Genomic DNA, 12,789 nt, shown 5'->3' on the forward strand with positions numbered 1-12,789 from the left:
AAGTGACAGTTGTGGCTGTATTAAGTTGCCTACACAGCAAAAAATTTGTTGGGAGGCAGCAATTTTCTAACAGCCAGCGAGGTCACAGCTTTTAAAGTGAGAAACTTCATAGCAAATGGGAACCTTACAAAGGGCCCTTCTCTTACCCAGAATTTGACAAGGAAGAAGGCATTAGCTGGCCCCCTTTCAAAGAGCTCCTTCAGGCCCCCTTTCTTCTCAGGGAACTTGTCATAGATCTGCCGGATATCCACTGCCTCGAGGTAGGGGTCACTGTAGCTGGGGCTTGACTGCCCAATGTGCACAAACAGGTGTTTGTTATACTGCAAGAAGAGGGAAAACATGGCATTAGAAAATTGTTCAGAACCATTCAGCACATACTGAACATCCATTGTCTTTCACAGAAGACTACTGGAAGTCAATGAAGATTTGATAGCATTTTCTAAAAGAACAGAAGAAATCAATAGAAATATCTCTGCTAATACCAGCTCATGCTGTTCTTTCCTTCCTATCAATATATTCATGCTTCTTTGAAACACTGTTGTTGGGTTTTTTCTTCCTCTATTCACTCCTAAATCATTGACTCATGCTGCTGCCATATAGCCTGAAATAACCTGAGACACAGAGTGTTACCTGTGACAGGTCACTCAGACAAACATCAATGCTCCTGTCCTATGAAGAGACTGAAATCCCACAGCAGATAAATCCCAGGCAAATAATACCATCTTTTCTGAACTCTTCTATCTCAGCCCATCACCAGAGCACATTTCAAGACGGAGAATCAAAAGGTTTTGTGAGAGAGAAATCTTACTACTTCCATTTCATAGGTGGCACTATGAAAACACATTGATGCAAATTCATTCAAGTTGCCACCAATTTTAAGTTCTCAGCACACCAGAAAAACATATTGCTTTATGTCATCTTTGCAACTTCTGATTTTGGGTTCTATATTGGAGTCTAACTTACGAGGCTGGACAGGACAACCAGAATAGCCTGGCAGGGGCTTATGACCTCACAGCCTTGGGCTCTTGTGTATGAATGCCCATGACCCTGGACAGGGAGGCCAGAAGCACATTGCACAGATCTGGTTCTATCACTACTTATCCTCTAAGAGGAGGATATCTTCTGTTTCCCAAGGAAGCCTTTCTATTCTCTGAAGAGCAATGAAGCAAGTATTTCCATACACATAGAGTAGTAGAACACATCCATGATGAACAGGAGGTGTCTGAGGATGCTAAATTAATGAGCAGTGGAAGCAAGGTGTGTTTCTTACTGTGTCTTGGTCTTGCTGTTGTTCCAAGAATGCAGAGAATTCTAACATCCATAGTTTGGAGCTAGCAACCCTTCGTCCTTGCCAAGCTGGTGCTGACGGGGAAGGTGAGAGGCCAGTAGGAGACTCAAACCCTAAACACACAGGATTTATATATAACAATAGTTTAGAAAAAAATGGCAAAAGCTTTCCATTAGAGCACCTACTGTCACAGCTAACTCATACTTTTCTTATGGTTTAATTCATCATGCAAAAATATCATTCACAAGGTCCTCAGTCTACCTGTGCTCTAAATGGCTTGTCAGTCACCCTCTGCTAAGGCAGCACTGCTAGGGGTCATGATGTAAAAGACAAACTACCTGTGTTTGGCACCAGAGAAAACATGTTCAGCAACTTTAAGAGGACTTTAAGAGCCCTAAAGGAGCAGTGAAATAAACTGTTTAGTATCAGAATGATATGTCATCATTAATCTCTCAAAATGGGGAAGCTGAGAAGGAAAAGACATTTGTTATTCCACTTAATGAGAAACTAGGGATGCAATCACGTTGTGACAGAGAACAGTGTTCTAGAGCATGAAGCATGGTGGAAGACCCACAGAGATATGTAATCTTTTATTTTCTGCTGAGCCAAAAGGAAAAAATCCCCTATACAATCAATATAAAATACAAAGAAAAGTTTTACAAAATAGAACAAAATTTAAAAGCTTCAGCTTTCCCAGTAAATGGATAACAACAGGAAATAAGAGGAAATCACACAAAAATTGGTTTTGGCTCACTGAAATGTTTCAATTGGTTGTTTTTTTTTTAATTAGCTTTCAAGATTTTTTAGAGTGCTGGCAGTTTTTGAAGTTGTAACACATTTTCCTTTGAAGGAACTACATTTCCTTACCCACCTGGTATTGGAAGTGGAGGCTGTACAGCATAAGGTTGTTGAGAAAAAGGTTTCACGCTACAGAAGTACACAAAGAGAGGTGGTTAATAAAAACCCAACCAAACAAAAAAATATTCTTCACCAACTGTTTCCACAGATAAGATCAAGTAATTTCTCCTCAGGGAGAAAGTGGCATTAATGTCTTTTGGAAATTATCTTTCTGTATGGGCAAGAGAGGGTCATGGGCAAATACTCAGAAAGCAGTAAGGGGCCAGGACTGGACAGATTAAGAATTCCCTGCAGATGTTCAGCAAGCCCTCCCTCCAGACTTGTTTTTCTGAGTTCCCTATCAGCCTCTTAATATACTGGTGCCCATTTATTTATCCTTTCAACTACAAGTAGTTTTATATCCATGCAAGTGGATATAGGTCTGGGCTGGATACCTCTTAGACCTTTAGGCCCAAATTCAGAGACATTCGACACCCACAAGTAAACATAGCTTTCAGGAGAGCTCAGCTCCATTTTAACACTACTGTAAGAAAAATGAAGGTCTTAGCATTCCACAGATCTTGTAATAGCTAATGATGTTCATCAGGCAGCAGAAACACCTGCTTTGGATGCTCACATGAAGGAATACTTACTCTTGGGAAGATCCAGCTTGGCCTGGCAATGGTCCTTGCCAAAACTGCAAGAGAAAAACACATAGGCAAAAGTCACCACTCGTAGGACAAAGATTAAAAGGAAGACTTGCTCTTTTCTGAGGAAGCAAACTGTAAGCTCACAGACCTTTAAAGATGTGAATGAGTTCTCTCTTCTTTCTACATTCCTGATTTTATTCTTGTGGAGATGCTGACAGGACTTTTTTTTCTATATACAACTAGAAATTGACCCAAAAGTGATCTTTAATGTTAAATACTATGCATGTACTTTGTGCTTCTGTCTCCAAAGCTTTTATAACACTTGCTCTCATGGAAGGACCATTTCCCCAGGAAAGTTCCATTGGAGTTATTTTGGCAGAAATCAATGCTCAGCAAATGCTCACTAGGCCTAACTCATAAGTACAGGGATGCTGACAGACCTTTCCTATTAAGGATTTTATGTAAGGGCCATCTGATCAAAGTGCTGAGAATAAGATTGGGAAATACAAACTTGAGAAAGGGTCAGGATGGCCCAAACAGATTTACTCTAAAAAAGATGCTGGACTAAGAAAGCGATACAAATACTTAAAAACATTTCAGACAGATGAAAATCTAAAAGAACTGGTTATTCTCTCCCTTGAATCATTAAAAAATTGCATAGTAAAACTCTGTTGTTCGACATCAGTGTGAGCAAAGAAGTGGACAAAACTGTTGTAGCCACATGACACATTTATTCTACACAGATAATGCCTTTTGGCCCATTTCGTCTCAGTTCTCAGGATTTTCCTGAGCAGGTCCCAACATCCTTTTAAATACTAGAGTAGTCTCAAAACTCCACCAAGACACTGATCCACTCACCCCAGAAACAGCAGGGTAGGCTGGTCGTGGGAGACCAGGCAGGGCCATTTTACTATGGAAGGCAGTTGCAGAGATAATCTGGGCAGATGACATTGTAGCCATACTCTGCATGGCTTTATCTTTAGCTGCCTGATCCTATGAGCAAGAGTAGAAACAGAAAAAAATCAGGACTATTAAAATGATTACCAAGTTGCCAGCTCTAATGCTCTAACCAGAATTCTCATCAGCTTCTCTGTCGGGAACAAGCACCTCTGAAATCCAAGGCAGCAAATTCACCAATAACTGTCCTCAGAACTCTTTAAAGCTGTTATACTGTCACTCATTATTATAGCTTCAGATGTGAATAACCATGATATCTGAAATTCTGGTTTAAAGAGTGCTAAGCATTTATCCTTTCTGTCTGAATGTTTTCAACCACAGTGCTGAAAAGTTTTGCTGTGCAAAGTACACCTCTCATTGACTCTATTTTAAGAATTGGTAAGAATATTCAATGGGAGATTCTTAATTACCCTCAGAGGAAAAGGTCACAAAAAGAGATCATCATTATCACTGCAAAAAGTCTACCTCAATTTGGGACTGCATTAGTCTCAGGTAGTTCATCATTTTATCCTGGCCTTCAGGGAAACTTGAAACCTTCATCATCTCCATGGCACATATGCAGGGAGATTCCTTCTTGTATTTTAACAGGAGTGTAGATTTACACACATTCTTACAGGCAATGACAGTGTCACAATTAGTGGGTCTGAGGTATATATAAAACAAATAGCATTCTTCATTTCCTCTTTCAAGGAAAAGATAGGCAAACAGAAGCACTTCCCCACATACTGCCTTTCCTCCTACATCCCCTACAATTAATCCTCATCCTTCAAACATTCCACATTTATCTGTGTCATTATAATTACCATGGAAAACTCACAGATTAATTCATAGCTCGAAGAAACTGCTGGAAGAGCTACAACAGCCCTTGCTGTCTTCTCCAGGAATTCTCACTTCCCACCTGCAGTCACTGAACTGCAGTAAGTTTTCCCCCTTGGGCCTCTATTCTTTCTAACCCCAACTTATCAAAGGTTTTCTAAAGTTCAAAGCCCAAATATCCTAATGTGACTTGAAAAAAAAAAAAAAAAAAAAAAAGAAAAACAACAGAGGAGGCACCCTAAAAAAATCTCAATAATAAATGTTAATGTTCAAGCAGAATGATCAGTAGAAATGGGCAAGATTTACACCTCTTCTGTTTTAGAGCATTTATGACTCTTGGTAGTACAATTCAAGTGAATGGAAGGGAAACATTTTAAAACTGAGAAAGTTCCTAATATTCTCCAAAGCAAGAAACATCTTCAGAATCCAGTTTAAATTATGCCTAGGGAATAACTGAAAGATTACCTACATTTTTAAACGAAATAATTATTTTCTGGTTTTTTCTTAATATATATAAGGATTATTTCCCATGTGCCATTACAGAAAAGGATTTTTTTCTTTCCCTTATTGTCTCACTGTAAAAATTGTATTTGTCTACCTGAGTTTATACACAAATTTATGGGAAGATGCAGTTACTTGTGGAGGTATTAAAAGTTAAAGAAAATGTAAAATAATTAGGGAATGAAAGTATTTTACCTATTATCCTCTGCGTTTTTTTGTTTAAAAATGCTTGACAGGCTGCTGGAAGAGCATGTTTTTAGAAAAGACCTCTCCTTTTTGTTTTGGCTAACAGTTCTGTACTCATTTCAAGTGTTAAGAAAAAAAAAAAGAAAAAAATAAGGAAAAAAATAAGAAAAAAAAGAAAAGAAAAAAAGGAGGTATAAAAACTGTTACCAAACATTTTCAAAGTTTGTATTTTATTATACTTAAATCACATAATATACTGATGATGGTGTTTATGATGATGATAATACCGCCACAATTTCCCACTTTTTTCCTTATTGCAGATGATATCTATTAGCCACCCAGGGCATGGAAAACTACTGACTTTTGGGAACAGAGTTTTCTTCAAATTTTACCCTATTTCCCAGTTTTATCTTTTACAGACACATTTTAAAAGGACACCCCAGTTTGTGTGGAGATGGAAACACTGCAGTCACTACTCTAAAAACTCATCATGTAGCTGCTCTGATCTCTAGGATATAAACACGAAAATGTGCACTTGCTTTGGAAAATGAACAGTGATAGCAGAACACACAGCTGTCAGCAGGACTTTGGAAGAGGGGCAGCAGTTTCTGTGATTTGATTTCCTTGCTCTATGGAAAAGGCCAGCGAAAGTAAAGAAGTAAATGAGTTGAATCAGCGCTCCCGACTTGCCACTGCAGGCGCAAAGGAACAGCCTGGTCCTGGGGAAGGGCTCTCTGCAGGCAGCTGGGCAGAGCTCACAGCATGGCCTGGGTGGTGTAAAAGGACAGCAGCCAATGGCTCCATGGAGCTCCCCAAGACTCCTTCGTTCCCTGAGAACAAAACCAGCCAGCTCCTGTGAGCTAAGTGGAAACAGGCTCGGCTGACTGGCTTTTCAATCATGCCCAACCCCAGAGCTGTGACACACAAGGAACAGAATCAAGGTTACAGATGTAAGCAGCAGTGAGGCTTTTAACACCCCGGGCAGTTGTTGTTTCCTGCTCGCTCTAACCTGCCTCTCCAGCAGGCCTCCACCTGAATTGACCACTTAACAGCACCACAGGTTTCAAGCTTAGGCAGCCCTACCTGGGTGCACTGAATTAGATAGTTGTAATTTGTGCCTCCTTCTCTTTATCAGAGCAGCTGGAAACACAACAGGCTAATAAAAGACACAGCACAGCTTTCTAAAATGGGGCTGGGATGGAGGGGAGGGGGGCTGTCATGGCTTAGACACAGCCCCTGCTTGCAATAGAGCTGCATGCACGTCAGCACTGGGCAACACTGAGTGCCAACAGCTCACACACAGGACAGTCCACTTGCCCTGGCGCCCAGCGAGGAGCAGCCCAGGCAGCCAAGAGGAAGCACATGCTAACAGCCATCCCTCAGCAGCCAGGGACGGACTGGGCTGTCACAGTTATTGTCACCTGAAGCATGGAAGATCAGGGAAGCAAACTCTCTTCCTTCCAGATTACTTATGGCTATACCAAACAGAAAGGTCAGCATTCACCTTCCTTCTCTGGCTGTCTCAGTGAAACATAACAAGGCTCAGACCTCACATCCTGCTCAGAAAGCCCTTTCTGGATAGCTCACATTCTAACAGGGGACAGACACCCTCTTCTGCAATTGTCACATACAAACTTGACCTTCTCAACATTTCTGGCAATTCCGTCTGAGCACATAAACCATTTTCCTGCATCAAATCTGAGTGGAAATAAATGTCAAGAGGTTCATTAGGGTGATCTTGGAGCTTTTCCTATGGAAAGGAAAACACAGCTTTGCTCAAGCAAGTATTCAACCATTTTCTTTTTCTCATTAGCCCCAGCCTCTTCAAATCAGGTCTGCATTAATCAAGGAGCACAGTCTATTCAGTTGGCACCATTTTACCTGAGAAGATGTCAGCTGGCTTTTTTGCTTTGTCTCAGTGGGCAGCCCCACAGTACTACCTCTAGCAGAGGTGGAGCTGGTGCCCTAGTAAGTGTAAGGCCACCACAACATTAGCAATTGCTAATTGTCAGCATTGGAACCATAAAACCTTTCTCCTCAGGTAAACACTCTCTGCACACTCCTAAGTCTAAGGGTCATTCAGATTTGAATGACAACAGCATAAACCAGAGGTAGAAATAAGACACATGAAATTGAAAAAGTTATTGTTTCTTTATTCTTTAAATAGAATTGCTCCAGACGTCACAGAGCTTCAACAATAATGAATGTTTGCACAACATTTCCTGGGAAGAACCTTTTCCTCTCCAGCTTACTACAATTCAGTGAATAATCTCAGGCTTTTTTTAAAGCTATTCAAAGAGGGAATAGCTGACTTGAAGGGGCTTGTGTGATATGCTAAGGGATATCCACCATACCTTGAGCTTGGCTTGGATCTCTCTAGCTTTCCGCCTTGCCAAGACCTGGATGTGACTAGATACCTGCATTGAAAGAAAATTCCATGTTCATTCCAGAGGAATATTTGGTAGCCTCTTTTAGCAGTAAACATACTTTAGGCAGTTATTTAGGGTTGGGGGTAGGATGGATTGGGGGTAATGATGAGCTGCTTTTCTTTTTCCAGTGCCATGAAATAGGGTGGAGAGGTAGCAAGGATGGGCCATGTAAGGCAGGTCTAGGCTGCTCAGTGCTTTGTCCAGCATAGCCTGGATATTCATTCCCAAATTAAAAAGACTCCTTTTTCATCTCATGTGCCAGGTATTTTCAAAATCATCACTGCTGTCCTGTCTGCTTGTGCTAAACAAGGAATATTCATGCAAAGAACCACTGGTGTTCCCTGAAACATTCATCAGAAAGTAGGCCAAGCAAATAAAATCATGCTATTTAACAGTGGAAAAATCTGTGGGTCATGATATGATTGGCAGACATGAGCATTATAAATCTCCTGTAAAATGCCTGAGCTGACTCTTCCTGCCATTCTTATTAACTCTCAGCACAACAACCTCCTTCCAGCAAAGTCAGAAACTACTAACAAGTGAGCAGCAAGAAATTTGCTCTCATTAGCCCTCAATCTCTAGAGGTCCAAAGAAACTAATCCTTACAGGGAAAATTGGACACTTACCTGTTTCCTTGTGCGTGTTTTCCCTGTTCTCAGCTTAATATAGCGGGCAATCAACTCATTTCGGCCTGGAACAGAGAAATAATGCAAATACAAGTTTAGAAAGCAATGACCCCAGCAAAAAAAAGATAGGTAATTCCATTGTGTATCTACAGAAGTCAGCAGCAGGTTGATTCTGTCACATTCCTTTCTTAGAAAGGAACTTAGTGCAAATGGTAGAAGTCTGAGTATTAGGAGCAGTCTCCTACAACATACCCATAGGCAAAGTGACAAAGTTTGGGCAAGATAATTGGACAAGGGGCTTGATGCAAATTGGATGAATGAATGGATGGGGTCCCAGTTGACAATGAGCTGATAGTGAGGCAGCAATGCACCCTAATGGCAAATCCCAGCTGCCAAAAGTTCAAGGGAAGTGACCCTTCAGCTCCACTCAGCACAGTTGAGGCAACATATGGAGTACTGAGTCCAGCTCTGGCCTCCTCAACGTGAGGAAGGTGTGAACACACCAGAGCAAGTCCAGCAAGAAGTCAGCAAAAATTATTAAGAGACTGAAGCATCTGTGATATGAAAAGAGGCTGAGAGAACTGGGTCTGTTCAACCTGGAGGACTCAGGAGCAGTTTTTCATCAATAAAAATAAAATAAATTACCTGAGGCAATGAAGGGACAAAGGTAGCCACCCTCCTCTCAATAGTGCCCGGTGATAGAACAACAAACAGCCGACACAAATTAACACATATGAAATTCTGTCTAAAAGCAATTAAAAAAAAAAAAAAAAAGGGAAACACCCAACCTTTTTTTACTCTAAGGGTGGTTAAACATTGGCACAGGCTGCCCAGAGAGGCTGCAATCTCCATCTAGGTAATCTGAAGAGATCCCTTCAAACCAAAAGGAGCCTGTCATTCTGTGTAACTAAGTCCAAGAAAATAAACAACAACGGGGAAGCACATGGAAACAGCTATACAGAATTTATCAGTGTGATATGATACAGTGAATTACAAGTGCTTTCAGGCTCCTGCAGGCAGGCTATCCAGCTTTATAACACTGGCTTCCATGTATCACATCTAAGCAGTCACACAGATTTTATTGTCTTTCTGGAGGTGGAGGAATTAGGAGCAGAAACAGAAAGGCAGCAGTTACACATCTGAACTTTAGGCTGGTTCAAAGCAGAAAATACAGCAGAAACAGACTCTGAGAGCAGGCTCTGCAAAATAATACATTTGTGGTGACCACAGGAGTATCAAGATAGTACTGCAATAAAAAATTGGGAGTAGGAGCTGCAAGGCTGTGAGACATCTTGATATGGCTGCAAGTTTTTGCAAAATGAAGCAGGAATGAACTGGGAAAGAAAGCCACAGCTCTTGCGGAGTGTATCTATAACAAAATTACAAAACCCCAGTATTGTCTGTGGAAAGTTTGTGGGCAAAGAACTTGTGTATTAGGACATTACAGACATCAAAATGCAAGCAAGCAGTGAAATCAGTATTAAACTATCAGTATTAACTATTCCAGTAGTTCGATATTCCATGAAAAAGCTGCAACTTGTTTTTATTTCAAACTCTTACTTCACTCAACTCTGAAATAAAGTGTATACAAGAAAAGACTGCTGAAATTGACCACTCAACCCTTTATGGAAGGACTGGCAAAGCCCTTAATTCCATCTGTTTCTGAAACAGAACAATGTAAATGTCCATGACTGCAGTTGTTCATGAAACACAACCAATGCACACACAGGGATGGGAAAGCATTTTACATGTACAGATCTTAATCTTCCCTTAATGGTGTCATTGTAACAGCTTCTCTTATTCCCCTGGGAGAAGAAACAGGTCTGTAGCTGAGAAATCAGCTCCAGCTCCTGTAAACACAAATTAGGAACCGTGTCTGTGTCAGAAACACAATGCCCTGCCATGTAAGCACTGACCTCTTCAGTTCCCACAGTTTCTGCTTTAGTACAGTGAGAGTTTGATGGGAGCAGATGCTGTTCTGCCACCTTCCACCTGGCTACTTTTCCAACCCATGCAAACCATTTTCACAAAGCCAAGACCAATTACTAGCAACACATATCCACACCACCTTCCTCTAGTGCCAACAATAATATTTATGGCTTCTCAAAACTTCCGTCTGTTTAGACACGGATCCAAGCTGAAAGGTAAGAAACAACTGAAGTGATTCTTCTCAGACAGATGCCAACATACAAAAAATTTCAGAAGGACTGTTTGACACACATCAGAAATGGGAAATGTGCTGAAAAACAAGGCACTCAAACTCTATTATCTATAAAGAAAGGAAAATTTTTGTTTCAGTGAGAGGACCCTTTGACAGGCAAGGGGAATGAGTTAAAGGAAAAGAGGAAAAACTAGCCTTGAGAAGAAGTGGATGCAGAAGAATTTCAGGCAAACTTTTAAAGGGCACATATCAGGCTATACTGAAAATTTGAACACATGGGAACCCTCCCAACACTGGCTTAGTTATGGGCCATCCTTGCAAAACTAATTTCAATGGATTCTCAACCAAATACAATAAATTTTATGGAGAAAATTCATATATATAGTGTGTCAAATAAAGTAAAGAAATGATGGAGGCTGAACAGTCTGACAGAACCCTGTTCTGCTTTAGCAGAAAGGGGCTGCAGGGGTAATGGGTATGAGAGGATGCCATGAACAGCTCTGTGCCAGTCACAACCAATTCTAGCCACCACCAAACTAGATGAAAATAACAATCATGCAATCAAATCCTCAACCAGTCAGAGGAGCACGAGCTACTTTCGCTCAAATGTATTTTGGAAAGGGCGAGAGCCAGTGGGGACAGAAGACACATGAGGAGACACAAAAGGAGACATGAGAATGCAGAGAAGAAATACAAGATATGTAAAAGGATGAATAGAAAGAAAAGGAGACATGTGGTAGGGGACATTGCTGGGGGTGTGGCTGGAAAAGTAATCTTGGGAAAAGTTGCTCCATGACAGAAGAACACTTTGAGGCAACTGCAGCACCCACGCCAGAGCAGAGACAACCCTGAAAGGACCACAGCCCATTGAAAACCCATGTAGAAATGAGAAGCAGCTAGAAATAAGGAGCACCAGAGGGGAAACAAAACAAAACAAAAAAAGCAGGAACTGGCAGAAAAAGACCTTTACACAGTGATGCCAATCTCCTGCGTCACCCAGCACCTCATCAAAGGAATTAAGAGGCACTGAGTGTTAGAGAGAACAAAAGAAGGGAAACAGAGTAGGAAGCAGGGAGGAGAGACAATAAACTGTAGTCAAGCCTGGGAAACTGGGAGGTATTTCCATAAGTTTGCATTTAACTGTTTGTCTTTGACAACAGCAGCAGCAAAAATTGTTAAGTTCTCTCAGGCCATGTACTTCACCGAAAAAAACTAGTGAGGTGGGAAATTGTGCAGATTGCAGATATTAGATGCCAGTACAGAAATTCTGTAGAAAGAAACTACACAGAGACCATTTAATTGTGGATCATCAAAATTTCTGGTTAGAAAATTCACTTCCCACTTGCTAATATCTCACATATAGTCTTCCTATTCCAGAAGTGTGTCCTCAGAGTCAAGTTAAAACAGAAAAGTGGCAGGTGACACTAAACTAATAAAGATACTGGTAGCACAAAAAAAAGAAAAAACAAACAAACAAAAAAAGAAAATAAAATAAAAAGCCCAAACAACAAAAAAGCCACCAACAAACAAATAGATCACTCTACAAAGACATTCATCACAGGGATTACTAAATATAGAACTATGTAAATTGCCAAGCCCAGTGAACTGCAGCAAGGCAGTATTAAATTACCATGAATCAAAACTGAAAGAGAAGCAAGTCCTAAATGTCTTTTGTGTTTCTTATCAGTAGTTAGATGTAAGCAGGTACTATGTGTTAGGAAGTCTGTAGGCTCACAGGCTCTGGAAGGCACCTTTCTTGTTCCACAATCCTGGCTGCAGGGTCAGCAAAGACCAGCACTGGTCACTTGGCTGGAACAGGCAGAGCTGTCATAAACCGTCAGATGGTTCATTTTTTAGAGCCATGTAAAGTGTCCCTCAGTAATCTGATCATATGTTGTGTTCTTAGAATAACTCCTGCTGAGGTCTGCCATGGTCACCAGAACCTGCCAACAGTTGTGACTCCTCTGTCGAAACCGCGCGTCGGGTTTCACGGAGCTCCAGCCAACATTCCAACTGTGGCACAGCACCTTTATCCTCCATGGAGCCTTCCCCTTGGAAGCATGGCACGAAAAAAAAAGCAGTCAAGAGATACTCTTCTATGTTCCTTACTTCTCATTCTTATCAGATAAATTTCCAAGGGAAGCAATTCAGCTACCATTCAGTCTTACACTAAATTGCAAAATTTTGCACAGTAGTTATGCAGGAAGGAATTGCTAAGAGAAGTGAATAAGGATTCTCCATTCTACACCTGTGCACCTACAAATATAACTGCAGAGAAGTGTCTTCCTGTAAGGAAGAGGGAAAATTGAAGGGAATTCCCATCACCACAGGAAGCATT

The 12,789-nt window shown here is 40.9% G+C and overlaps 1 protein-coding gene across 2 annotated transcripts in view; it reads right to left on the reverse strand.

The window, feature by feature from the left end:
- Positions 1-12,789, reverse strand: part of TEAD4 (TEA domain transcription factor 4) — a 50,990-nt gene that overhangs the window by 12,095 nt on the left and 26,106 nt on the right. Inside the window, exons 4-10 of one of the 2 annotated variants that reach the window (XM_079315339.1) lie at positions 8,291-8,355; positions 7,590-7,652; positions 3,634-3,768; positions 2,779-2,822; positions 2,160-2,215; positions 1,271-1,401; positions 147-320 (exon numbers count right to left, since the gene is read on the reverse strand). In XM_079315339.1, the coding sequence (XP_079171465.1) occupies positions 147-320; positions 1,271-1,401; positions 2,160-2,215; positions 2,779-2,822; positions 3,634-3,768; positions 7,590-7,652; positions 8,291-8,355 (668 nt within the window). The remainder of the gene's footprint in view (positions 1-146; positions 321-1,270; positions 1,402-2,159; positions 2,216-2,778; positions 2,823-3,633; positions 3,769-7,589; positions 7,653-8,290; positions 8,356-12,789) is intronic. The other variant, XM_079315340.1, reaches the window with a different exon arrangement.

The sequence above is a fragment of the Erithacus rubecula genome (assembly GCF_903797595.1).
Source record: "Erithacus rubecula genome assembly, chromosome: 1".
NCBI classification, from domain to species: Eukaryota; Metazoa; Chordata; class Aves; order Passeriformes; family Muscicapidae; genus Erithacus; species Erithacus rubecula.